This window comes from Calonectris borealis, chromosome 9 (genome assembly GCF_964195595.1).
Source record: "Calonectris borealis chromosome 9, bCalBor7.hap1.2, whole genome shotgun sequence".
Classification (NCBI taxonomy): Eukaryota; Metazoa; Chordata; class Aves; order Procellariiformes; family Procellariidae; genus Calonectris; species Calonectris borealis.
This window is the reverse complement of record NC_134320.1, coordinates 1,360,910-1,388,195: the sequence shown is the minus strand read 5'-3', so window position 1 is coordinate 1,388,195 and position 27,286 is coordinate 1,360,910. Positions and strand designations below refer to the sequence as shown.

Below are 27,286 nucleotides of genomic sequence, written 5' to 3'. Positions count from 1 at the left end.
CGCCGTTGCAGGCTCCTGCGGGGCTGGGGTTGGGGCAGGGCGGGTGGCGCAGAGCCGTACCCTCCCGTCCCCGCGTCTCTACCGGCCGCCGAGGGCGGGGAGGAGCCGGGGTGGGGGGGGGGCTCCCCATGAAGCGACGGAGGATGAACAAGCTGTACATCGGGAACCTCAGCCCCGCCGCCACCGCCGACGACCTCAAGCAGCTTTTTGGGGAGAGGAAGCTGCCCCTGGCCGGCCAGGTCCTGCTCAAGTCGGGCTACGCCTTCGTGGATTACCCGGACCAAAATTGGGCCATCCGGGCTATCGAGACCCTCTCGGGTAAGCCAGGCGCCGCAGCCCGGTGTCCCCCCCACCCCCCTCCCACCCCCCGCCGGCATCCCCCCGGCTCCCCGCCCGGCCCCCCGACCCCTCCGCCGGGGCTCCCCCATCCCGCTGACCCCCCTCCCCGGGCATCCCCGCCGCTCCCCCCCCCGCCCCCCGCTCCTTCCCGCGGCCGCCCCGGCTCTTTCCAACCTCGGGTATTTTTCGCTGATTTTTTTCTTCGATTTTATTAAGAGGCGACCGGGCGTTAAGCCCCCCGACCCACCGCCCCCCCGGCACCCGCTCCCCTTCGGGAACCATTTTACGAGGTGCCCTGTCCCAACTCACCGGGGGCTCGGAGCAAAGGGCGGCCGAAGGGGCGGCTGGGGGCCGGCGGTGGCGGCGACCGGGGAGGCGCAGGCAGAGCCCCGGCAGGGCGGGGGCAGGCGGGGGGGGGTGTGGGGGTAGGGGGGGCTGAGGGGTGAAGGAGGTGGGGGGGGGTAGGGGGGGTGGGCTGCCCCGGGGTGATGCTGAGCGCCCCGTTGTCTCCGCAGGGAAAGTGGAGCTGCACGGCAAAGTGATGGAAGTGGATTATTCCGTGCCCAAAAAGCTCAGGTAACCCCTCGCCATCACACACCATCCCCCTCCCCTCATCCCACCGTGAGGGGGGGGAGCTCCGGGAGCCGGGGAGGGGCGGGGGGGGGGGGGGGGGGAGGCGGGAGCCCCACCGGGTTTTACTTTCGCTCCGGAAAGCGGAGGCGGGGGAAAGGAGCTCCCGGCCCACGGCAGCGGTCCCACGGGTGGGCAGCGACTCCCACGGGGGTCCCGGCCGCGGGGCCGGGGGTGGCGGCGGGTCCCCCCCCCCCCCCCCCGCCGCCGTCCCCGGCCCGGTGCGGGGCAGGCGGGGGCCGCGGCAGGCGGGCGCTCCCCGGTGCGATGGAAAACAGCAGCTTTATATATATTTTTTTTTTTTGGGGGGGGGGGGGGAAGCCCTTTTTTCCCCACTTTCTCCTCGGGGGCTGGCGGGGTGGGCTGGGGGAGGTGGTGCGCAGCAGCGGGGCTGCCTGCGCTGTCGGAGGACGTTGTTTTTAATAAGTAATTCAGCAATTTGCTCTTTCCAAACGCCCCGTCCCCCCCTTTATACTGCCAGAGGATCCCAAAACTCAATATTGCGTCGAAGCGCGCCCTCTTATTTTAATCAGGTGTAGGGGAGCGCCGAGGCCGGACGGATGGGGACACGCTCGTTTAATAGAAAAAATCAAACCCGGGACCGCGTTGCGTAGCTGCCTCGTCGCAAGATTTTTTTGCCCCCAGCATGTGTCGGGATAAAAGGTCCGTGCGCAGGAAAAAACCCCATCGGATGGTCCTGTCGGATAATTTGCCGCTGCTTGGCGTGGAGGTTTGGCCCGTGATTGACGCTCGAGTATTAATTTTGAAATTACAGGGGGGGGGGGCGCAGAATGCTGTTGTGTAATTGAGGCTCGGTGGGGGAACGGCTCGTGCCCGGCATCACGTGTGCTGGAGCGGGATTTCTTCTTCGGCAGGGATCACACGCTCTCTTACCTTAAAAAAAATCTTCAAAAACAAGGAAAAAAAAAATCCCAGCTGTAATATTTCTAAGCTAAATCTCTGCAGCAGCCTTAGGCTGGTCCGCCGATGACTTTTTAAGAGTGATGGAGCCAGAAATTGGGAGTTTGGGAAGATAGTATGGACCCGGGACTCGACCTTTATCATGTGCGAAGGGGATGTAAACAAGGAATTCATCTGTACCTAAATTCTCCATCGGGCTGGGGTGCTGCTGCTTTCCCTTCCGAGTTTTAAAAGAAAAAAGACATTTAAACAGCCCGGAAATAAATGCTGATTTATTTTGTATCAGTCTGTTTTCAGCTGGCTACAAGTTTCCTATTCCAGCTCGGCTCCCCAGCTTCCTCAGGTTATTGAGATCTAATTTAAGCTGGTATCTTTTTTCACAGCTAAAAAAAATATATATTGCTTTATATTAATACATCCAGTTAGGGGGGCCGAGCCTTTGCCTCGGTAGATTATAGATTTTATTTTTATAACGTGATTTTTGGCAGGGAACAGAGCCTCACGTGGTCATGTTTTAGTTCCCCCCCCCCACTTTAAATTTGTAGAAAATCCGATTTTTGTAGTTGCAGTCGAGTCCCAGAGAGGCGCTGGGATTTCGGGGGGGCTCAATCGGGTAAAATCCCCCGGTTATTTAAATGAGTTTGTGCTTTAATTGGGTTTGGGGAACCCGAGCCCCTCTTGGCTCTCGTCCCCTGGCATTTCTGCGTCACGGGGATGGGAACCAGGAGGTGCCGATGCCCGGCGCTTCCCCTCCGTGCCCGCGTTCACCTGGAGCGCTTTATTTTTATAACCGAACCGAATATAGATCTGCTTTACCAATGTATTTATCCGCATATAAATATGGTTTGGTAAGAAATGGGCTGGAAAACACCTCCGACGTCCGTACGTAGGGAAGGGATTTCCTCGAGGTGCCGCCGGGAGTTGCTGGCGGGGGGGTTGTTTCTGTTTCTCCGAAGGCACGAATTAAACGTGACGGCGGTGGGAAGGAGCGTGAATCCTGCCCGCTCTGCCCGTCTGCCTCTCACGAGTTAAAAATCGGCCATTCTGCTGCCATGCAAATGGTTTGGGCTCCTATAGGAAGGATCTAACAGTGTCTCGATTGTTTTTTTTCCCTTGTATATGCTGTGTTGTGCCTTGGAAAATTAAAGGGGGGGAAAAAAAAAGTCACCCCGTTTTTTTAATCAACATTTAAACATTTAAAATTAATTTTGAAATTGATTTTTAAATTTAGCAGGAGCAGAGAATGCTTTTATTTTGCTTAAAGCAAGGCGATGCAATCTTGCTTCAAGAGTGTTTTGTATCCGGAGCGTGGCAGGGAGGGAAGCATCAGCATCTTGCCCCTTAAAGATAGGCTGGACGTCTCTGTACATCTCTGCAATCTTTGAAAATCCAGTTAATGGGAAAGGCAGACATACAAAAGAAATTAGGATTGGTTGTGAAATAGGAAAAGTAAAACCCAACCACCCCAATGCTGACTTTTGTACAAGGGTTGGATAAAAATGATGAGTTTAATAAGTAGCGGGGATGTAGCGAAGCTCCATTTGATGTCTCCAAACCAGGGGAATTTTCGGGTTCCCGATTGCGAAGGTGCCTTTTAATTTCTGCTTCTGCCGTAATTTTCAGCTATGAGAAATAAAAGCACGAGGGACATCTGAACAGCGCAGAGAGGGAGGCTGTCGGAGAGAGCTTGGGCTGGAAATCTCTGTAATATTAAAAATACTAATTTTTGCTATTTTAGTAAATGGCAAAACTTGGGTGGTTTTGCCCCAGACAGCGGGCGCTGGAGGGGGAGCGATGAAAATGCCTGCCCGAGCAGCTTTGCTGGGGGTGATTTTATGGGATCTGCAGGATTTTCTCCTATTTCAAAAGGAATTACCCTTAAATAAGTTTCCTCTCTTGAGCATCAATTCAATTCTCGTTTCCACGTATTTTGGCTTCCTTTATTAATTTATTGATTTTTCCCCACCCCCTTGTTTTTAAACCCAAAATGCTGGTGACATTAAGGCTCGGACTAAATGTACAAGTCCCTTTTGTAGGCAGCCCATCTTTTCTTTCCTGATTATTGCTTGTTGTCGATGAGATGCTTAATTAGGGGAGAGAAAATCCTCGTGCAAACCAGTTGCTTTGCCAGGAAAAACCGCCAGCACCTATTCGCGCGCGCGTCCGTAAATACACACGAGGAGCAGAAAAAATACTCCCATGGATCTCCACTCCTAATATCTCTCACTTAAAAAATATCTCTAATTTGAAAAAAAATTAGAGAAACCTAAAGAGCAAGAAGAGATTTTCTCCGGCCGCAGCGTGGGGAGGGTTTGCTTCGCTTCCCCAAGAGCATTAAACTTGCTGGAGATTTTCTTGGATATGGTACGTTGGGTTACACCGGATTTAAAATGGAGTTGAGAGTGCTGGAAGTGGGGCAGCCCTCGGTCCGGGTCCAGGTTTTAAATATATATTCAGTATCTTTTAGTATCTTTTATATTTAGATAAATTAATAACGTATCTTTTGGTATTTGAAGTATTTAGTATCTTTTTTTTATATATATAAATAAAAGATACTATATATAAAGATGCTATATATCTGATACTTTACTTTCACTATATATATAGAAAAGATACTTTTATATATATCTATTTATATATATTAAAAAAGATACTTTTTTATATCTGTATTTTTATATATATTCATATATATGACATTGCCAGGGCGATGCTGGTGGCATCAGGCATGGGGACCCCCCCCCCCCGCTGCCTGCGCGGCAGGTTTTCCATAGGTCTCGGTTGCTGTTCCCTATGGAACTGGCCAGGAGAAACCCGGTCGAGCTGATCCTTCCCTGGGCAGACTCCCACTTTTGTTATAGCTAGGTGTGACGCCGTCGCTCGCTTTTATTTTCGCTGTTTTCAGTTGTGGGTGAACTGGGAGCTGGGGGCAGTTGAAGGGTTTTATTTTTCTTTAGCCGCCTTTTCTCATGGCTCTTCGCTGGCCACCGGGATGCGGGGGTGGGAGCGGGGTGGCATCGGGGGTGGGAGCGGGGTGGCATCGGGGATGGGAGCGGGGTGGCATCGGGGATGCGGGGATGGGAGCGAGGTGACATCGGGGGTGGGAGCGGGGTGGCATCGGGGGCGGGAGCTGCGTGGCATCGGGGATGCGGGGATGGGAGCAGGGTGGCATTGGGGATGCGGGACAGGGCACAGGCGCGGAGGATGGAAGGGGGTGCCCGAGGCCATAGCACCCATAGCATAGCACCCATACCGTAGCACACCAGGATGCTTTTCGGTACCACTATGAAACCTACCTGGCTTTGAAGGTGTTGGGGAGAGACCAAAGCCAAAAGCAAACTAATACATGAATATTTATCATTAATTACCTATTATTTTTGTCGTTTTATAGTTCCTCCAGTGGTTTGAACTTGCCCTTCTGCCCCGTTGGGCATCACATCGATGCCCTGCCTCGCCATCCATCAGCCCTCCCCGGGGGGGGACGCTTGGGTGGCTTTGGGTGGCAGAGGAGGGGAGCGCGGCGTGGCCGACCTGCGGCAGCTCTGTGTCCCCCTGCCCGCCCGGCACACCGGGGCTCGCAGCGTGCCGGGCTGGCAGCCCTGCTCTTCACCGGGCTTGGTTTTCCCCTTCATCCCGCTGCTGAACGGGGATGCAGGGGGTTGCTTCCCCCCGCCCCCCCTTTTTTTTTTTTCCCCCTCTCTTTTTTTACCCCCCCTTAATCTTGAAAAGCTGTGACAGATGGGATGTTATTTCCCATGCATCCCTATTGTTAATACATCCCCAGCTCACGGGGATGTATCAATCACGTGCTGTCCTCGCCGTCCCCCCCCCCGCCGTCCCTCGGCAGGGCGTTCGTCCTGCGGAAGAGGACAGGGCTTTAACGTGAACGGATTTTAATTCCTTAAGAGCGTCAAGGCAAAGCCCCCGGGCTGGGAGGGGAACTGGAGCAGACACATCCGCGACGCTCTTGGCAACTGGTTGAAACTGGGGCAGCTCTTTAATGCTTATCCAGCCCGGCGCTGACGGAGCCGTTGCTTGTTAAGATCCGCTGCTGGATTGGGTTGGGCGAGAGCAAAACTTGTTGAGGATGACCCTGATAGACCAAAAAAATAAATGTAATAATCAAGAGAGGCAAAACCAACAGACGCTTCTTCCCTGCCTGGTGAGGGGAGCGTGCCCGTCTCAGGCTCCAAGTCGCTGGGGATGAAAAATTCAGGTGGGACGGAGTTCGGACCTCACCTGATGGGGAGCAGCGTTTTTTGTTGGTGTTTTCTTGCCTGGGGCAAATATTTCATAAAGCAGGCAGGGCCACCGGGGAGACAGTTGGTTTCCAGCACTTTTCCCCTCTGTTTTTTTTTCCCCAGTTCTCTTGAAAACGGGTTTTTATTGAAAGCAGGAGCTGCCAGACAGTGTTTTCTCTGCCCTCAGTACCAATCTGAGGTGGAAGGTGATGAAATCCCATTACGGCTTTATTACAGTAAGATAATGCAAAGCCTGGATAGAAAATAATCTTCATTTTTTAGGGCAAAGAGCAGTGAAGCCATCCCTTACATCCCCTTGTAAGGCTTATATTTAAGCCAGCTGAGTGAAATCCAGTTTCTGGTTGCCGGACGCTTGTGGGCCGGTGGGGATGGTGGGTGGTCCATGGAGCTGCAGCCCGATGGGCAGGGGAAGGATGGGCAGACGCAGGGAGGGCTCGTGGTGGTTGGGCAGGGGGTCCGGCGGCTTGTTTTCGTTTTGCAGCTTCGTCACACCTTTATTCTTCTTCCTCTGTCTCCCTGGACGTTGGGGGTGGCCGTTATCTGTTATTTCCCTGGGAGCTCTGGGAGGGGTAGCCACGAAGCCGTGCGAGTGCCGCTGCTTACCTGGGCTGCTGGAAAGGGGAGAGATGTGCCAAAAACCCCCCAATCCAGCCGATTCTGGGGTATAAACCGCAAGTTTTAAGGCATCTTCTGTTTTATTGCTTGATTTCAGCAAGTACAGATATCCGGCACACAGCACGTGAAGCTCTTGTTTGTGGACTGGTGATGCTGGCGGGGTACGGGTGGCGGCGGTTGCGACGTCGACCTCGCGATTTCGGTCTAACCGGTGCAGGAAATATAGCACAGCTCCGTTGTGGATTATTTCATGAACGCAGCTTACAGCCTCGCTTAGCGAACCCCCTCCTTCGTCCTGCGTGCGATGCCGGCCGGCGTGCGGTACCCGAAACCCAGCTCTGGGATGGAGGAGATGTTTCCTCCTCGAGCTGGAATAGCTGCTAGCGAGCAGGACCGTTTTTGGTTGAATTTAGAAGGGCAAAAAAGCAGGTGAACCTATATAAAATCTGGGTTTTTTAGCACTTGAGGCTGATGCTCGGTGGCCACCGGGCATTTCATCCTGGGCTGGGCACCGAGGTGGCTGGTGGGAGCGTGGAGGTAGGGAAGAGCAGGAGGGTGATGCAGAAAGATGCAGCTCTCGTGGTTGTCTGAGGGCAGGGCTAGCGGCACCACATAATTAAGTATTTTTCCACAAAGTCCTTGCCCGTAGTTACTGGTTATTATGATTTTTTGTATTTGTTGGTTTTTTTTTTTTTTTTAAATTCCTACCAGCCTGCTGCAAAACAGGTTGGGTGAAGCGCGGCCACTGCCTTCGTCACGAGGTCCTGCGCTGGCGTTGTGTGCGTGCGCTGAAATCAATCCCCTGTCTCCCAGGTTTTGGAAGGAATGAGGAAAATGAAAATAAAGGGGTTTTCCGCCCCAAAGTCCTCCCAGGAGTGGTGTTGGAGGAGGGTGGCCTTGAGCTCTGCTGCCCTGTCCTGGAAGGACCACGCGTGGTCCGTGCCCCAGCCCTGGGAATAACACATCCGTCCATCGTGGCTGCGGATGTACATCCATCACTCCGTCAGTGATGGCCGCGCGTGGTCCGGCACCGCTTCAACCGGGTGGGGAATGAAAAATACACCCAGGAGGAATAAGAACCTTATTTTGAATGCTGAGTGGTGACAATGAGCTGCTGGGAGACCTGCCAGGTGGTGGGGGTGAAGGCTTGAGCACCATTTGGGCGTCTTTAGATGCTCTGCGTCAGCTCAGATGGACGTTGGAAGTGGGAATATGCTTAGTGTCCTGTTGAGAAGTGGGATTAGGTGGCACCTTGCTGTGCTCCTTCTCTTTGGGTGTTTCGGGAGGTGGGCGAGCGGCACGGAGGGGTGAGGCAGCACCTCGGGGGATGGGGGCTGCCCTGGCATCTCCCTTGGCAGAGGTTAGGGAGAGGATGGCCCCGGTGCAATTCAATTCAAGGCAGAGGCTTTTCTAGAAGTCGCTGCCGACACCGTGACAAGGGAACCACGTGGTTTCGCTTGGATGAGCTGCTTCAGAATGTCCCGTGTCCCCTGGGCTCCTGGGCTTCGGTGACGGGGGGAGCCAAGCCGAATGAACCCCAAAAGGAGAGTGGCTTCTCCGTGGTCCAGCCTTTGGCATCCCGTGGGCACAGATGGTTCCCAGGCTGGGGGAGGAGGATGGTTGCAGCGATGCTTTGCAGCCGAGCGGTGGCATCTTGGGATAAGGCAGGTGAAGGTGCCACCCCTTCTGTTTTGGGGCTGGAAGGTGGTAGAAGTAACTGGGCAGCGGGGGAGAGGCCAGTCCTGGGCTTCCGTTGGGCGTTCGGAGCTGAGGAGGGCTTTTTCATGGAAAGCTTTCAGGTGCCGGTGGTTTGAGATTCGCTGGCGCTTGGACTGGGGTTTGCTGGGGCAAACTGGCCTCACCGTGTGCCACCGCTCGGCTCGGGAGCAGGACGCATCGCTCGGAGCAGGCAGGACTGGTCCCCTTGGGAGCTGAGCATGCAGCACCTCCCGGGACTGGACCTGGGCACCTTAAAAGAGCCCCTCTGGGAGATGTTCAGGGGTTTTAAAACTGAAACATGTCCTGTTTTCTGGAGTGGGCCCCGCAGAGTGTTTGTACCAGGAGTGGAGGTGTGGGGTCAGCCACGGGCGGGTGACAAGGACAGGCAGGAGAAGGGTTTCGGCTGTCGGTGAGTAGCACAGGGTTGTCGTTGTTGTGGTCCCCTTTGGGCCAGGTCCTCCTCACTGCCTCCTTCCTGGCGTGGGGTGGGGTGGGAATGGCTTGAGGATGGGATGGGGTGGGGTAGGATGGGCTTGGTTGGGCAGGGGTGGAGTGGGATGGGGTGGGGTGGGGTTGGCTGGGATAGGTGGCATGGGATGGGGTTGGCTGGGATGGGGTAGGGTGGGGTTGGCTGGGATAGGTGGCATGGGATGGGGTTGGCTGGGATGGGGTAGGGTGGGGTTGGCTGGGATAGGTGGCAGGGGATGGGGTTGGCTGGGATGGGGTAGGGTGGAGTGAGATGGGATAGATGGGATGGGGTTGGATGAGGTGGGATAGGATACGATGGGATGAATCTTGCTCCTTGCCTCACAAGGACCTTACAGCTGCATGCCCAGCCCTGAAATCCCTGGTGGCAGCTGGGGACAGAAGGGGTCCGTGGCTACCGCAGGAGAGGGTTTGGCACGGCTGCAGGAGAGCACCGTTTTCTCTAGCTCTGGCTTCCCCGCTTTTTTGCCGTGAGTGATTTCTTTCGAGGGGCAGAGCCATCCCTGCGGAGGGACAGGCGGCACGGGGGGCAGGTTGCCAACCAGGGAGGGTCCTTGGCCGTGGTGCGGAGGTGACCGTTCAGCAAGGACGGCCCTACGCCGGATCCCCGGGGGATGGCTGGGGAAGCCGGCTGTCGAACCCACGCAGGGTTTTACTGAGCACACCTCCTCGGCGAGCGTAGGGTTTGTTGTCCATCGCTGATCGCACCGCTGACCATGCCTGTTTGAGCAGCACCAGGAGATGTCAGGATCCATCGTGGTTCCAGCTGCTTTGCTTGACTCTGGCCCTTCTCGTGGGACGAGCTGTGGATTTTGTCTTGCCCTCGCAGCCCACATCTCAAGAAACGTCCTTTCCCTGCCGTCCCTTTCTCGCTTGGAGCCTGCGTTTTACCTGCCGTGTGGGGGGCGGGTGCCCCAGATTGCTGCTCCAGCATCCTTATAGTCGTGCTGCTCGTGCTGCGCCCCGAATTCATGTTTTACGAGGCAGATGGTTGTCCATCACAAGGGTCTGGTTGCCCTGTGCTATTAAATCGGGAGCAAGCGGAGCGTGCCGCTGCCTTAGAGGCAGAAGGATCGTGTCTGGAGAACACCAGCCTCCAGCTCTGGGGTGCACAGCTCTCCCCAGCCCTGGCTGCTTTGGGTCTGCATGGGCCAGCCTTTCCTCTGGTTCTCACCGCCCTGTCCCCGGTGTCTGCCCCCAAACTACCATAGAAGCTCTTTATCTGCCAAAATTGTTTGTGGGGTGCAGAGGTTTGGGGTGCGCATGTGCAATGAGCAGCAAACGTAAGGACCAGCCTCGCCACTTGGGCCAACGTTTGAAGGTCTCATTTTCCAGCTGTTGAAGACCGCTGGTGGAATCAAAGTGTTGGGTGCTGATGGTTTGCAGGCGAGCAGAGCTCCTCCCGCCTCCTCCTGCAGGGCTTGTCCTGCAGGATTTGGCCCAAAGCCCCTGTTGCTGGCTGCTGGGGCCGCTGGTGGCTGCTTGCACGTCCCCACGTAGCGTTCAGGCTGGTGGTACCAGTCCTTCCAAGCGTCCTCCTTGAGCTCATCCCAAGGAAGGGCAAAGCTTTGCAAAACCAGCTTCCAGCTGCCGATTGGCTCCCAAAACCCAGCTGTGTGCGGGTCGGAAACTCATCCCTGATGTTGGGAGAGGTGGTCCTGCTCTGCTCTGATGAGAGCATTAGGGCTGGACCAGGTGAGAACACAGGACGCTGCTTTGGTTGGAGCTGATTGACTACAAGCGGGGTTATGAACGCTGGTCTGGGTGGACAGTGGATGAGTTCATGGCTTGGCTGGATCCTCCATGGACTTGGGTGTCTCAAAACTCCCCGCTGCCCAAGCACGTCTTCTTGCAGCCAGGCTGGGGAGGTGGTTGGTGGTCGTTACCTCTTGGGAAGCCTTTGCAATGCTTCCTGTGCATCGGTGCCCCAAGGCTACACCATGGCGAGGTTGGGAGTGCAACCACGTGAGGTTGGGAGTGCAACCACGTGAGGTTGGGAGTGCAACCAGCCAAGGTTGGGTATGTTGGCCATCTCCAAGGGCAGGCCTCTGAGGATATGTATCTAGGTTTCTCCACGAAAAGCAGCTCCACCTCGCTGGGAAGCGGTGGACGTCAGTAGGACGCACCTTTGGAGAGCCCCCCCCTCAAGGGGTAGCAGGGCTGGCCGTGGTGGGTCTCAGGGTCCTGTCCCCCTGTCCCCCCGCGGCCGGGCAGCCCGGGGCAGTGCGGTCAGGGGTGTGCGTGCGTGCATCCCGGCCGTGCCTGTGCAGCCGTGATCTGCAGAGGCTCATTTCAGGAGGTTTCCTTGGAAACCCAGCAGCCAGCATGAGGAGGGAGCGTTCCCGAGACGGCTTCGGCCCCAGCAGGAGGTGACCGGGGCAGGGCTGGCAGGAACGGCTTTCCCCAGGGCTGAGCTGCTCCAGCTCGGATGCTTTGGCAAGCTCTCGCCTGCTGCCGTCCCATTCCCGTAACGCCTTTGCCCTCCCGCTGCAGCCTGCAGACCCTAACCCGGGGCTTTGTCTTTGCAGGAGCAGGAAGATCCAGATCCGAAACATCCCCCCCCACCTGCAGTGGGAGGTAAGAAGCGGACGATCCTAAAAACATCCCGTTCATCTCCTCCTCCATCAGTCGTGCTGAGCAGCACAAGCTGTGCTGCTGGAGCTGTGGTCTGCACATGGGCCACCCTTTACCTTCCCAGTAACCCCAGGAGGAAGGTGGAGCGTGAACTGGGCTCCATCTCCTGCCTGCTTGTGGGTCCCGGAGCCGCGGGGCAGCTTTGGGATAATGGGATGCAGGTGGGTGAAGGCATTTAAGCAGTTGGGTGACGCTGGCTCTTTGGAGGGTGTCTGCGGGTGAAGCCGGCTCTGCCCCTGCCTCTCCTGCCTGCCTCACCTGCCCCGTTTGCTGCTCTACCCCCAGGTGCTGGATGGCCTCTTAGCTCAGTATGGGACGGTGGAGAACGTAGAGCAAGGTAAGATGGTCCAACGTGGTGATCCCCGTCCGTGCAAAAGTCCCAGCGCCGCTCCCCAGCTCTGCCCACGCCGGAGAAAATCCAGAAACCTGGTTGTTCCCAGTGGTGGGTACTGGGCTAAAATGGTTTTCCCTGCGGACACAGGCCCTGCTGGCAGAGGTGGGGCCACCTCTCCGGTGGTGGGATGGTGGTGGCCATCAGTCCTCCATCCCCAGACCTTCTCCTGGTTGCTGGCAAATGAAACCCCAATTGTACCTGCAAGTGACAACAAGCCGAGCGTGGCTTGGGGTCTGCCGGTGGATCGGTGACGTCTGGCCTCCTTGGGGAGGGTGGCAGGATCTGGCCTTGGGACCTTCTGGTCCTTTGCCAGCCCAGCCCAATCCTTGTGCTGGGGGAAAATACAGCGGAGCACAAGCACGCGCCCTGGGTGGTGGCCGGGGTGGACAGGCGATACCCTCCCACCGTCCCAACCTGCATCCCCCCTCCGGGGCGTAGCGGGGGCGCCGGGAGCGGCGGTGACATCTCTCTCCTCTCCTGCTCTAACGCTCCTTCTCTTGCTTTTCCCCCAGTCAACACAGACACAGAAACAGCCGTTGTCAACGTAACGTACGCAGCTAAAGAAGAAGCAAAAGTGTAAGTGGGCTTTGTTTCCTTTTGTCCGTATTTTCACACCACCCGAACTTTTCCTGAGGAATCCCAGGTATCTTCCAGGCTTCTTCATGTCTTCTCTGTAAGCCTCCTTGGGTTGTTTCTAAGCTCTTGCAGTGTAAGCTTCAAGTGCCTGAAGGGCTGTCTGTGTATCTTCAGCAGGCAGATGTTGGTTTTATCTTGAGCTGTGTCATCTCACGTGTCTTCTGCCAGCGGTCTTCTCTTTGCCCCACCGCTGGGTGGTCTCCTGCCTTCTCCCCTCATATGGGAGATGGGGTTTCTCGTGGTGCCCCGTCATACACGCACAGGCACCGCTGGACCAGCTCGGAGCCATCAGCCATGTGGTTGTCCCCTCTTCCTCTGTGCCTTCTCCTCTTGTCTCCGAGGGGCTCCCAGATGTGCCATCTTGCAATTCCCTTTGGACGCTGTCCTTCCTACAAGGTCATCTGCAGGGTCGCAGCAGCCTTGTCTTCAGGGAGCAAAGCGCTCTAGAAAGCTGAGGGTCAGGTCAGATAAGCAGTTCGTCAAGGAGTCATCTTCCCAGGTTGGAAGTCCAGACCTAAACTGGGAATGCACCCGATTAATCACCAGTCCGACCACCCAGCCTGAGCTGCTGAAGAGGTGGAATATGGTGAAGGAGGTGGGAGAGATGGTGAAGAAACGCTGCGATGATGGGAGATGTAAGTACCCCCCGCCATTCGGAGAGGATTCAAGTTGGAGACCAAAATATTCAGGGACTGTCACCTCCTGCTTCCTGGAGCCTGGAGAAACCAGATGGTCAACTTCTCAAAGGCTTTCGGAAAGTTCTTCTGCCGTGGACAAGAGAGAGGGCCTTTGGGTGGATGAATAACTGGTTAGAGGGGCTGAGAGGGAGCCAAGGAGTCCACGGCCGGTTTCTGCAGGGGAGGGAGAGCAGCAGAGGGTAAATCACCCGCGTGTTGTGTCTTTTCCTAAAGAAATGCCACCCATCAAGAAAATCTTTCAAAGGACGGAAGAACCCGCTGAGGCTGCGCATCAGGGCAGCAGGGCTGTGTGAAGACAGGCTTCAAGGTTTATCACAGCCAGCAGAGGAAAAAAAAAAAATACAAATTAGGGGTTATTTCAGAAATGCAAGGACTCTTTCAAGCGAAACGCTTTGTTACAGGCTTGTAGAGACGTCAGCCCTGTGCTAGAGACCAGCACTGTTGGCGGTCAGTAAGCGGGGAGCACATCTCATCCTTAGCAGCCAGGGTAGTTTTGATACGACCAGGAGCCACCTCCACGCAGATCCCACGCAGGGAAGAGCCGGGTTGGTTCCCAAGTGCAAACGTTACCAGGTTGGGAGCAGCTCCGTGTTCTGTCGCTTAAACATCGGAGCGCAGGGCAGTGCAGGAACGGGATTGTGACGGAGAAGCTCTCGTAGCATCTCTTGATGCTGAGTTGATGTGCCTGGAAAGCAGGGTTTCCCAGTGCAAAGTGGAATATGAGCCTTGTCCTGGTTTTGGGAGGATGCTGCATGGTGGGAACAGGATGGTGGCAGAGATAGATATCCCAAGGCCATGGGATATGGGCCGTGTCCTACTTTGAGTCCCTTCGCTGATGGATGTTCCAGCAACTTCCCATCTGTGTTGACCCACCATGAGGTTGCACTTGTGAGGACAGAGATGGAGAGAATGATCTGCTGGTCCAGGAGGCCAGAGGAGAGTCCTCCTTGTGCCTCTTGGGGTGGCCACGCTGGCCACGCTCCAGCCTCAGCTAGCCGGAGGAAGGTGCCATGGACCACAGATAAACGCAGCATGAGCTGCTGTGTTTTGGGATGCGTGGCAAGAAAGGAAGACGAAGAGTCTCACCAACACAACAGAGCTTGATGCTTTGGGGTAAGAGGCGTCAGGGCTAGAGAAGACGCTGTGATCGGTCGCATCCAGCCGGACTGATGCCTGTCTTGGGTGGTGCTCAGCAGCTCGACGCAGAAGCAAGTGATGGGAGGAAAGTCAGGGTGGTTCGTGGGTACGTGTGTTTGGTTTAGAGCACCAGGACCAGGTGGAAGGAAGACCTCGGCAGAGAAATCAGATTTCGGAAAGGGACAGTGAAGCTGCAGAAGTCCTCGTTGGATGTGAAGTTCAGGCCTGGCAAGGAGCCGCTTGCAGCGGTGCATTCATACACCTGCCTGTAAATGGCCAAAGCGCTAGGAAGAGGGAAGAAGCATGGCTGAAGCCATCACTGCTTGCAGAAGTCATCACAGCCTCCAGCACGACCGAGCATCGCACCACCGAGGAGGGGTTTGGGGGGATGAAGAGCCCAGGTGCTGCCCCCTGAGCTCCACCAGAGCTGGAAGGGGAGTTGGGGTTCCCGATAGAGGGGCACCACGTGCCGCATCCTTCTCCTTGGAGCGGCGGCTCTTGCTTGGAGCCCCTCTGTCACCTTCTCCATGTCCAAAAAGCCCACGAGAGCATTTCCACACTGTGTGATAGCTTCTGGCCAGCACGTCCCCTGGGTGAAGTGGCAGATGCCCAGGCTGGCATCCCACCTCGGCTTGGGGGGACAAGCCGGGTGCCAGCCCTGGCATCACCCACATGGGAGGGGACATCGTCCCACCACGCTATGGGGCTGCTCCGCACGGGGAAAGCGGGGGGGCTCTGGCTTCCCGTGGCCACTTTCTCCAGACTGGGGAGGGAGGAAGATGCAGGGACCACGGTCTACAGGGGCAAGTGCTGGGGGTGCTGGAGGGGTACCCATCGACCACGGTCTACAAGGGCAAGTGGGGGGGTGTTCTCCCCGGAGAGCCCCTCACCACCCCTGCTTCTCCCTACCTTGCAGAGCAATTGAGAAGCTGAGCGGCCACCAGTTTGAGAACTATTCCTTCAAGATTTCCTACATCCCGGATGAAGAGGTGAGCTCCCCTCCGCCCCCCCAGCGATCCCGCCGTGGGGGCCACTCTTCCAGGGAGCGGGGCTCCTCCCCGGGGGGCTCCTCGCAGCCCAAACAGCTCGATTTCCCACTGCGGATGCTGGTGCCCACGCAGTTTGTTGGTGCGATCATAGGAAAGGAGGGCTTGACCATAAAGAACCTTACTAAGCAAACCCAGTCCAAGTAAGTACCTCGAATGGTTTTGTTTCCTTCCGTAGGGCGCTGTAGGTCCCCGGCATGGGTCCTTCATGCACTTGAGGCTTTTGAGTGCCGGCCAGCGCTGTTTTCTTGGGGTGCAGCCTTCAGGTGATGGTGGCAGAGCCCATGTCCTAAACGGTTCCTGCTGGCCAGGGGGGTCTGGGCGCGGCAGGAGGGGGATGCACACCGAAAACGGCCAGGAATGGGTCTCTAAAGCCTAATCACGAGAACGGCTGGGGATCAGGCTTTAGGGAGAAACGGCAAGTTTGGGGATTAGACGCCGAAGGGGGATCCCAGGAACAGCGGCCGGTGCCCGCGCGGTCTTTGCCCTCGGGGTTTGCTCATCCCGTGGTGCCCCGTACGGGCTAGAGCTGTTGTAGGGGGACAGGGGGCACCGTGGGAGCGCTGCCTGGAGAAGGATGTGCTTTTCGTAACTGTTTGAAGCCTTTTTTTTGCAATCTAACGTTTTTATTTTTGAAGGGGGAAAAAAACAAAAAAAAAAAAAAAAAAAAGGGAGGGGACTGTCTTGCCAAAGTTTTCCATGTTTCTCTTGTCGATGTTCACATGGATTTCACCTCTGATTTTCTGCATGGTTTTCCTGCATGGTTTGTTCCTGCCGAGATTTGTTTGTGTTTAACCCAAAGCTGTCTTCTCCCATGCTCATCATCCTGAACCCAGTGGTCCCACAGGACATAGGACTCCTGTACCAGAACATCCTCCAGGGCGTCCTGGTTCTCAGAGGAGCTTTTAGAGGCAAATTATTTGGTAATAGCCCGTCCGCTTGAGCAGGAGGTAGGAAGAGACGCTGCTCTGCAGCCGAGCGAGCCAAACCCCAGCGTTGGGTTTGCAGGAAGAGGTTTGTACGGAAAGGGGGCAGACGTGTAGGGAGAGGAGCTCTTCGAGCCCAGCTAGCCCTAGAGCGTGGCCACCTAGTAGCCATGAGCTGGTCCCAGTTGGCCGCAAGCCCTTCTTCTCCAGGTGAGTCCCCTGGTGTGAGGAGCAGTGGGTGTGTAGCTGTGTCCTTGCCACCCAAGAGTGGAAGGTTGCCCTTTGCAAGCCCTCAGCCTGGCGAGGAAGTGGGAGGCACCGGCTGCCGGTTTCTCCCAACCACGAGGCCGAACGCTGCTGCCTGGGGCAGTTTCTGCCACCGAGCTGTCCCTCCCTGGGGGTTGGCTTCCAGTGCCTGCCATGAAGACCTGGTGCCGTGGAGGAAGGCTGTGCTCCATGCTCTCACCTCTTCTGACCTGCCCGAGGAGGCCACGTGCCATGGCGGGCCACCACCTCCGCTCCAGCCTTGGGCAAAGGGCACCTCACGCAGCCGGCCCGGGCAGTCGCAGGAGACCGTTGCCTTCAGTTTGGGGTGTCAGCCCGCAGCTCTGTCACTGCTCAGGCCACCCTCACCCACCGGAGTGATGATCCTGGGAACGAGGGTGCTGGTGACATCCTGTTGCCCGGCCCCTGCTCCTACCCACAGCGACGTTGGGTCCTGGATTCCTCTGGTCACGTAGGACTTCGTCCACACACAGTGATGCCCAGAGATGCTCCTGAGCTCCAGGGGACAAAACTGTCCCCTGGTTGAGCCATCTTCTTCCTTGGCTGAGGAGGAGCCCAGACCAAGAGCCCACCCCACCAGACGACCTTCCACGGTGATTGCAGCCCTTGTAACTTGATGAGGAGAGGACCATTGCTACCAAGCAGCCGTGGGGCCACGATAACCCTACGTTGCACACCATACCGTCCACCTTGAGAGGGCTGTCCCTCATGGCCGCCGCTCTCTGAAGCGTTCCCAGCCCCCCCGTAAGGTCTCTTGGAGCTTTTTCCTGCTGCACCGTGGGCAAACCTGCCCTGTCGCTGTCCCACCGTCCCCGTTGTCAGCTACCCCGGTCTCCCCTGCCTGCAGCACCCCAGGGTCCCAGGCAGCTGCTGATGGGGTGAGGGGATTGAGGGTCCCCTTCTCCATCCTCCCGTTGGACTGGAGCTGTGCAGCAGCAGCACTGGGAACATGCTGGGAAGTCCAGAGCCCTCCTCCACCCTCCAGCTCTTCGTGGTGGGACATGCTTGAACGCAGCGGCTCCTTCCTGGTGCCTCGTCTTCTCTCTGCAAATTGAGCTCGTGCCTGCACATTTGGGCTGGGTTGGAGGTCAGCCAGAAACCTGGCCCGGGGCCCTCTCCTGGGCTTGTCCAGGGTACTCGTCACTTCGGTGCATCCATTCAGCCCAACCGTGGCTCTTGGCCCTTCTTCGGTACAAAGGCTCAGCTGCGTGCCCCATCTCCACCAGCCTCAACTGCCCATGGGTTCGAGAAGCTGCCTGACTCCCTTCTGTGGGGTTTGTTGGGGCAGCCATGGCTTCATCAACAGTTCCCCCTAGCTGGGAGCATCACCCCGGTGTGACGTTGCGGCTCTGGAGCGTGGACCTGTCATGGCCTCGTGTGGCACGTTGTGATGGGGGTGGCAGTGGGTGTCCCCGTGCCTGCTGGGCGCTGCCTCTGAAGGAACAGATCCTCCAAGTCAACCTGATGGAGCTCCACAGCTGGGAGCGCCTTAGAGGGTGTCACACCGCAGGCAGCCGGGTCACTGCGTGCTGTAGACGTAACCAAAGGGCAGGGAGAGCTCGGCGGTGCTGGTGCCTCCAGCACCTCTTTGCACAGTCTGAGCAGGACCAGTCTCCTGCCTGAGCAGCTCTGGCTGAAGCCGTAGGAGATCTGGAGAGATGTGGCCTGCAAAGGGCATCAAACGCTGTCTTCATTCCCTCTTCAATGCTCAGATGAAACCGCCCTGAGGTCCCTTTTGAAGTGGGTGAGGTAGGCTCCTCCCTTATCTCGGGGAAGGTTCACCCAGCGGTTCCCCCTCTACCTGCAGATGAAGTGTCCTTGTTCTACGCACTGGTTCATGAGCTCCTGGAAGAGTTGACCTGTGCAAACCCACCGTGACCCTGCAGATTCCAAATGTGGCACTGATCAGGGGTGACTCTGCACCACAAGCCTTGACCTTGCACGCACAGCAGCACCCATGAATGATCCCGGTCAGGATGGGGACCTGTTATGAAAACAGAGACGTGGCCGGAAGGCGCTGTGTTGGAGCTGAGCGCTGGTGGCATTCACTGAGTGGCTGAGCAGCCACTACTGCACCTTCTCAGAAGATCTGGGCCAGCCCAGCCCTGGCTGCAGCAGAGACAGGGTCGGCGAGGTGGTGGCCGATGGCAGGATGGCTCCACGGCATCATCCTCCGGTGGGAAGAGCGTGCGCGGACTCGCGTGGAGAAGACGGAAAGGTTGCTTACCCCTGTTCTTCAAGACGCGTGGTTGACATGCGGGAGTCTCCTACCCTGCTTTCCTCTCTCCCTCTTTCTCAGGGCCTTTGCCAGGTACGGTTGAGCAGTGAGGAGCGAGCTGGAGGCACGTGCCTCCTCCCCGCCATGAGCTGAGGGGAGGACCGGAGGAGCACGGTCCCTGCCGGTGCGCAAGGGAGAGCTTTCTGGTCTCCCGCGGAAGGGCGTGAGTACGAGTGCTGTTGATGCGTGCCTCCGTGTCGTGACAAACGCTGCCTACGGGTAAGTTGTCTCTCTGTCCCGAAGGACACGCAACGGTCCTGGCAGCCGCTGGTCGCTGGACAGCTTCAGGTGTTGTGCAGAGAGAGGTTGAGGTTGGAAGGGACCTCTGGAGACCTCTAATCCGGTCTCCTGCTCCAAGCGGGACTGGCGTCAAAGATGATAGACCAGGTTGCTCAGGGCTTTGTCCAGTTGAGGATTTGTTCTGCCCTCTCTTGATGCATCGTTTGACGTTGATTGACATCCCTCAGCTCCCAGGCAGACCTCGGGTCGTAAAGGCGAACGTAGCTCAAATCTGACCTAAACCAACCGAAGTGAAACGCTACCTGGGCTTGCATGAGACCAGGTGACGGTAGATGTACGTCAGCGAGAGCCAGGTTCACCCCAAAGCTTGAGCAGGTGTTGAAATGAGCTTTTTGGTGAAGAGCAAGCTCAGCTCCTGAGCTCTCGAAAGCCTCTGTGTGACACCAGATGCATCTCAGGGGGCTCCTCTCTGCTGGTTGTTTCACCGTAGGGTTGACATCCATCGGAAGGAGAACGCCGGCGCCGCTGAAAAGCCCATCACCATACACGCCACGCCAGAGGGGTGCTCCGAAGCGTGTCGCATGATCCTTGATATCATGCAGAAGGAGGCTGATGAAACTAAATCGTAAGTACGATACTCAGTGCCCCTGGCTCAGCGGAACGGGCAGGTTTGGGGGAAGGGAGGTAAATTTAGCCATCGGTGGAGAAGAAGCCATCTTCTGTTACCCCCACCCCCTGAGGGAACGGCTGGCATTTGGAGTTTCAGGATAGAGTCATGGGTCACTTAATAACTTACAACTTAATAACTTCTCCCTGGCGTGGTTGACAGTGCCGTAGAGACCAGGTGGGTCCAAAGAGCGCGTAGAAAAACTTGGAGAACAAAACCCCATGAAATACGGATGTGCCATCAGGCTTGGGAAGTCCCTGAGCTTCCATTCCCCAGAAGCTGAGAAGATACAGTGGTGGGAAACAGTGGTGGTTCTCCTCCTTCCACCACATTGCTACTGGCCTTTGCTGGAGGTTGGTTTTCCTGGCCAGACGGACCTTCAGATTTTGTTTTTTAATCCATTTTAGAGCAGAAGAGATTCCCTTGAAAATCCTAGCACACAACAGTCTGGTGGGGAGGTTGATTGGCAAGGAGGGCCGCAACCTCAAGAAGATCGAGCAGGACACCGGCACGAAGATCACCATCTCCCCGTAAGTCCTGGTGAACACCAAGCCGTCCCCCTCCGTCCAACACGGTACGGGCAACGCTGGAGCCAGAAAACAGAGCAGTTGCGTCCTCCCGTGCACGTTCCCCATCCCAGTTGGGTGTTCTCCATCCCAGGTGGATGGTGGCATTGGGCAGGGAGAGGGCACGTGGTCCCACGTTGTCTGTGGGGAGAACCCTCATCTTTGATACGTAACCACGGCTCGGGTTTTGTCTGTGGGCCAGTTTGCAGGATTTAACCATTTATAACCCCGAGCGGACCATCACGGTGAAGGGCAGCACGGAGGCGTGCTCCAATGCCGAAGTGGAGATCATGAAGAAGTTGCGAGAGGCCTACGAGAACGACGTGGTGGCCGTCAATGTAAGCTCCCAGCCCTCCCGCCTGAGATGCCCCTGCTTCAGAGCCGCTGCTGAGGTGGCCAGAAGAAAACTGGGGGGTGGGGGTTGTCGATCTGTTACAGCAAGGGTTGGCCCTCACCCTTCATGTCCACACTATGTGATGGGAACCCCAAAAACCCCGCTCTGCCTTTTACACGTTTCTCCGTGTCTTTGCGTTCCCAGCAACAAGCCAACCTGATCCCTGGACTGAACCTCAGTGCTTTGGGCATCTTCTCGACAGGACTGTCCATGCTTCCATCCACCCCAGGGGCCCGAGGGGCTGCGGCGGCCGCCCCGTACCACCCATTTGCAGTAAGTGCAAGAGGTTTTAGGGTGCAGGGGACGCGTTCTCGGGGGCGGAGTGGTCTGTAGACTCTCCTGCTCGTGGGTTTGGGCAGACACCGTAGCTATAGGAGCCATCTCATGGGGAGCCTTGAGCAAGAGCTCCGACTCTTGGCCATTTGGGGAAATCGTTCATCACAGCAGTGAAGTGGAGAAGACAGTGAATGAACATGGCTTGTCCCTCCTTGGATTTAGCTCCCTGGGAAGACCAGCTGCATCCCCATGTTGTGTGGGGCTCGGTCTGACATGTGTTTAAGGACCCATGTCCCCAGGGTGCTGCTCTCTGAAGGTGGCTGGGCGCGATGCCGGCATGGAAAAACCACGTAGGTGGTCTTCAGTCCTGACCCCGAACCCACCACCGGCTTGTGATGGTGTGGACTCGGTTGTGCCCTGCGGGTGCTGGTGGCCACGTGAACCCGCCGGCATCGCCGCAGGGCGTGCGGAGCGTGGCGTGAAAGGGGACGAGCAGCGTGCCCTGCGCAGCCATCAGCCTTGATCCCTGCCCTGGCACCCCAAGGGTGGTACTTGCTGGGAGCTGAGCTTCACCTGATCTTGTAGGCAAGGGTTTTCCTCTTTCTTGGGGTGCTGTGGCTGCCGAGATCTGGGGCAAAGCAATCCTGGGCAGCAGTTTCGATACGACTGGGGTTGCACGCGGGCAGGGACGAAGACTCGCCGGCCAAAAAGTGCTGATGGAGCAGGTCCATCCCCAGCCCAGTAGCACCTGCAGAGCTCCCCTAGGCTGGCCAGGCTCTGCCGTCTCTCTCAATACATCTGCTGAGACGCTTTGGGCGCACGGCAGCCGGCGCGCGGGTGAATTCACTTGTGCTGTTTTCTTTTCCTGGCGACGCCAGCAGCAGAGCGGTCGGAGGAGAACGGTGAGTGCCGGGCTGGCGGTGCGGAGGGGCGGCTGAGCGTTGTGCGCGTGATGGCCCCCGAGAGGGTCCGTCCGTCCGTCCGCGCACTGCCAGCCTGCGGACGGGAGGATGCTCTGCCTGCCTCGGCCGCCCGAGCCAGCGCAGCCTTCGGGAGACAAGCGCTGGGGCGTTTGTTGGTGTGATGGAGAGGAGCTGGGCAGGTCTCCTGAAGGGCAGCTGTGGGCTCCTTCACCCTAAAGCGGCCTTTTTCAAGCCACCCTGATGAGTCCGAGAGGAGCGATCGCCTCTGCCGTCATTTTTTATAGGAAAACAAGGAGCAGGCAAAAAAAAAAACAACCAACCCCTAATAGGAAAGCAGGTTGGCTCTGCGGGAGCTCCTTCCCCCCAAGGACTTCGTGTTTCGCACCTCAGGGTGGTCGTTTCTGGCCGTGTCCTCAGCAGGACCTGGGGCCGGTGGCTGCGGCTTAAACCAGAGCGTTAGAGACCTGGCAAGCGGGGGAGGACGGGGAAGGAGCCTCGTGGTGAAAGGGAGGAGCTGGGGACATCGGTGTCCTCCCGGGCCGTGAGGACTGGCTGGGCAGGAGGGGACACGTTGGTGGAGGAGACGTGGAGCAGCTGTGGCCAGAAGCAGAAGGTGGACACGGGGAACATGCGCTCGGTGCGAGGAGGAGCTCAAAACCTCAGCGCAGGGGGTTTAATGGGAGGGCTGGGAGCGAGAGCGGTGTCTGCCGTGGGCAGGGGAGCTGGGTCTTCTCCTCCTCCACCTGAGAAATGGTGGTTTGCAGGTAGCATCTGGTTGCACTTGCTGGAGTCCAGAGCAGGAGAGTTGTATCTACTGCCAGAAGTGTCTGATGTATTTGAGACACAGAAGAGTTGAAGAGTTGGGTTGAGTTGAGTTGGGGTGCTGGCACGCACCCCTTGCTTTTGGCCGTGGAGGGACCCACTGCTTTCTCTCCGTCCCCAGGCCAGGTCTTGGGGGAACATCTTCTTCAGCCTTTGCTTCTTCTTCTCTTGGAACTGGAGAAGGGAAATGGTGATGGAAATCGGAGCCAAACCAGACGTTTTGCTCGGTTCTCACCAAAACCCACCTTCTCCGCAGGGGATGATGGTGGTTACAGCACGGTTTTGGCATTCCAGGGTTGCAGCTGCTCCCAAAGGGGCCAGTTTTCCACTACAATGGCAGAACACAGCCAGAAAATAGCAGTGGGAGGGACTGGGGGTAACCGGGAGCCCCCGTCCACCTCCCAGCCCCATTGCGCTGTGCTGCAGGCGCAGGATCCGGGCTGCAGCTCGCCCCGATGCACCCTCGGCTGCGCCTGTGCTCTCCGGAGGGGGGTTCAGGGCCTGAAGGGTTGTCCCCGTGTCCCTGCCAGGCTCGTGGTGGTGGCACGCTGCTCCGCGTCGGGCTGGGGGTGGCCAGGAAAGGGCTGGCACGCTGGGGACGTCACTGATCCTCATTTTCTCTCCCGCCATAGAGCTCCTCGGCATACCTCTCGGGTCTGTACGGAGCCCCCCCAGCCAGCGCCTTCCCCCATCAGCACCCCGTAAGTGCCCCAGCACCTCCCTCCGTGAGATCTTCGCTCGGGCGCCTTGGGAGGGGGGGCAGCCGCTGCCCTGGGGTGCCGGCAGGGGGGCAGCCACCCCCCCCTGTCCGCCTGGTCCCCTGACCGTCTCGCTGTTCCGCGCCCTTGCAGCTGCCGGAGCAGGAGGTTGTGAACTTGTTCATCCCGACGCAGGCGGTGGGGGCCATCATCGGGAAGAAGGGGCAGCACATCAAGCAGCTGGCGCGGTTTGCGGGCGCCTCCATCAAGGTGAGCAGGGCGCTGCGGGGCTGGTCCCGGGCTTCGTGCCTCGGTTTCTCCTTCCGACTGCTGAGGGCAGCGAACGGGAGCCCCTGGGGAGCAGTTTTGCTTCCCAGATTAGTAGAAGCTTAGTCCTGCAACACCCCGGTTATCAGTGGTGCTTGGGTGGGAGGGGATGCTCCTGCGTAGGGGGATGCCCCTCCACGGGGGGAGGTCTTGCCAAAGCGGGGCCACGCTCATGCTCCTTCCCCCCCATTCCTCCGCAGATCGCCCCGGCAGAAGGTCCCGATGCCAGCGAGCGGATGGTCATCATCACGGGGCCGCCCGAGGCCCAGTTCAAGGTGCGCTGCCCGCGGGCTGGGGGCTGTGGTTGGGGCGATGCTAAGGAGCAACCTGAGCGCATCCCTTCGGTCGTCGCTGGGTTTGCCTCCCTGAGTGCCAGGGGAGCTCCTTGCTCGGTACCGAGGTTTTGGTGCTGCTGGACATCGGCACGTCATCACCCTCGGGGATGGGGGGCACGGGAGGCGGCGGCAGGACCGCTGCCCGCTGGTTTTACTTCCCTTACATCTCCTCCCCAGGCTCAGGGGCGAATATTTGGGAAGCTGAAAGAGGAAAACTTCTTTAACCCGAAAGAAGAAGTGAAGCTTGAAGCCCACATCAAGGTGCCTTCCTTCGCCGCCGGCCGCGTGATAGGCAAAGGTGGCAAGACGGTAGGTGGGGGTTGCAGGGATGCTCCCCCCCCTGCCCCGGGGCTGCAGAGCTGGGCATCGCCCCTGCCCGCCCCGGGGGGCAAAGCCTGGGTGCTCGGTGATCGCAGCAACGTCACAGCAGCCCCGTGTCCCCGTGGTGGCTCTCGTTGGGTGGTGACCGTCCCAAGGGGGGGGGACAGGGACCCGTGGTGCCATGTGCTGGCTCGGAGCTGGGGTGACACCAGCAGCTGAGGATTTTGGCTCTTCCACAACGAAACCCACCCAGGGCTCTGTCATTTGCTCCAGGTGAACGAACTGCAAAACTTAACTAGCGCAGAAGTCATTGTGCCACGAGACCAAACCCCGGATGAGAACGAGGAGGTCATCGTTAAAATCATTGGGCATTTCTTTGCCAGTCAGGTAAGGTTTGGCCATGGCTTTTCCGATATTTCCAGCCGGTTTTAATCCACCAAGGAAAGCCGCCGAGCACAGCGCTGCCTGAGCATCCTGCCGCTCTGTTTCGGATGGTTCCTGTGCACCCAGGACGCACTAAAGCTGTTCGGGCAGCTCTCCCCAGCTGTGCTAGCACTAAAATTAAAGATCGGCTTGATTTAGCTAAAATACGTGTTTTAGACACCATGCATAGCGGCATCCAGGGTGTGAATCGGCTCCTCCCTGGCGTCAGTGCCGGCGGGGAGCTCCCGCAGGCACCCGCACCCCGCCTGGGTGCGGGTACCACAGCCTTGTCTCCTGACTGCTCGAGGGAGATGGCAGCACCCCAAAAATTGCGGCTCTCGAGGAGCGATAGAGGAAGCACAAGTTAAAACCCGGCGGCGCTGCGCGGGGGCAGAGTGACCCGTCTTTAGCACATCCTTAATTACGGCTGCGCCGAATTGCGCGCTTGTCCCGTCATTAAAAGCTCAGAGGGCGATGAGCGGCGAGATGCTCAGTTGCGGCTGGAGGCGGGGGGGGGGAACGACTCCTCGGGCTGCTTGCGGTGCCTGCCCTGACCCCCGCCTCTTGCTTCCCCCCCCCCCAAGACTGCACAGCGCAAGATCAGGGAAATCGTACAGCAGGTGAAGCAGCAGGAGCAGAAACACGCTCAGGGAGCCCCGGCCTCGCAGCACAGCAAGTGAGGCTCCCGCCGTGCCGGCCAGCACCACCCGATGAATGTAACCCCGCTGCCGCCGCCGGACCCCCCAGCAGGTCAGGGGAGCAAACCAAAGATCCCCCCCTCGCCCCCCGAGGCCCCCCCGCGGCCGGGGCGCTGCGAGGATGCGCAGCAGAGGGGTACAGGGAGGGCTCTCTCCATCCCACAGCCTCCCCCCGACTCCATCGCCTCCTGACGCTATCCCTTTAGTTGGACTAACATAGGCAGAGAGAGAGTTTTTTTGGTTTTTTTGGTTTTTTTTCTTTTTAATTTCCTAAAAGCCACCCGTTTCATCCAGGCACGGCCGGAGGAGCTCGCCCGGCGTGGGGGGCTGCGGCGCACAGCGCGGCGCTCGTCGATTTTTAGAATTAATATATCGATAACAAAACTAACGCCGATTTTTAAGTTTTGTAAGAATTTTTTTTTAATTCTTTTTTTAATTTCAGAGGGGTCGGGGGGGGAGGGGGATGTTTGTTTTTAGCAAAAGCAGGCTTTTCTAGAGTTTAAGGAAAGGAGCTAGTCCATTGGTTCTCTAATGCACAGTAGAGCAGAGATGTAGGATTGCCAGCAGGGGGGAAAAAAAAAAAAAATACTAAATGAGTGTTAAAAAGCAATTTCTTAAGGGCTTTGAGAAGAGCAGTGCCTGTATGAGCCAACAGAAGGGATACCGTCTCCTAAAAGAGGAATCTCTTTCACACGCCCTTTCCTCTTTGCTTCACAGAGTCCAAAACTGGGGTTTGCATCTGTTCTGTCCCCCCCCGGCAGCTGTCCCGCTGTCCCCTCGCTCTCTCCGGCGCTGCCCGGGCGCTAACGTCCCCAGAAAATGATGGGCAGCGCCAGCCCTGCCCGCTTTGGGCAGGGATCTTTGGGGAAAGATCCCTGTTGTAGGGAGAGGAGGGGAAAATGGGGGGGGGGGGGGGAAACAAAGCAGATTTACAAGAGGTTGGAAAAACAACTGGCAAAGTTTTTTAAAATTTAAAAAAAAAAAAAAACAACCCAACCCCACACGACACACACATACACACACACACAAAAACTACCTCAGGTTTTCGTACCTCAGCACCTTGCGCTTGTGTTTCCCTTTTAGAGATTTTGTATGCCTTGTAAAACTGATAGTTGGAGCATTTTTTTATTTTTTTAATAAAAAACGAGTTGGAAAACGATCTCGACCAAGTCAGCTGCGAGGCAGGAGAAGGAAACCATCCCACATCTCCCAGAGCTCTTCCGTAGTCTCCTTCTGCTAGCTGAGAGCCAGTGGCCATTCCTTCGGAGAAAGCTTGAGAAATGTTTAAAAAGGAAAAAAAAAAAAAAAAAAAAGGGAAAAAAAAACCCCAACCATAAAAAAAAAAAAGTAGGAAAAAAAAAAAAACCCAACGAACGAAAGCGGTGAAGCCCAACAGGCACGAGGAGGGACGGGAGCAGCCTGCCGCCGGCGGGTCCCGCGCCGCTGGCTGAGCGTGCCGGGGTGAGGTGCCGGTGCCAGCGCCAGACCCACGGGCTGCGATGCCACCTTTTCTCTACGGCAAAGTGTTCTGTGAAAAAAACCACCCAACGACAACAACAAAAAGATAAATATATCCAGCTAACAAGAGCCAGA

General features: G+C 57.2%; 1 protein-coding gene across 3 annotated transcripts; it reads left to right on the top strand.

Annotated features, from left to right (window-relative positions):
* On the top strand, positions 1-27,286 carry IGF2BP2 (insulin like growth factor 2 mRNA binding protein 2). 3 transcript variants are annotated; one of them, XM_075157808.1, is made up of 18 exons: positions 1-318; positions 855-915; positions 11,498-11,546; positions 11,889-11,940; positions 12,510-12,573; positions 15,385-15,657; positions 19,734-19,868; positions 20,318-20,440; positions 20,679-20,814; positions 21,015-21,143; positions 22,025-22,048; positions 23,524-23,592; positions 23,743-23,859; positions 24,117-24,191; positions 24,429-24,560; positions 24,846-24,959; positions 25,580-25,745; positions 26,777-26,852. In XM_075157808.1, exons 1-17 carry the CDS (start codon positions 129-131, stop codon positions 25,673-25,675), a joined length of 1,839 nt encoding a protein of 612 aa, XP_075013909.1. In that variant the 5' UTR covers positions 1-128; the 3' UTR covers positions 25,676-25,745; positions 26,777-26,852. The 3 variants fall into 3 exon arrangements, with proteins under 3 accessions (XP_075013909.1, XP_075013910.1, XP_075013911.1); XM_075157809.1 differs by lacking the exon at positions 22,025-22,048; XM_075157810.1 differs by lacking the exons at positions 22,025-22,048; positions 25,580-25,745 and having other exon boundaries at positions 26,777-27,286.

Coding starts and splice junctions, on each gene's coding strand:
- IGF2BP2 (XM_075157808.1), top strand. CDS start 129: ATGAAGCGACGGAGGATGAACAAGCTGTACATCGGGAACCTCAGCCCC. Junction 22,049..23,523: donor AGAGCGGTCGGAGGAGAACG/GTGAGTGCCGGG, acceptor CTCCCGCCATAG/AGCTCCTCGGCATACCTCTC. Junction 24,192..24,428: donor CGCCCGAGGCCCAGTTCAAG/GTGCGCTGCCCG, acceptor TCTCCTCCCCAG/GCTCAGGGGCGAATATTTGG.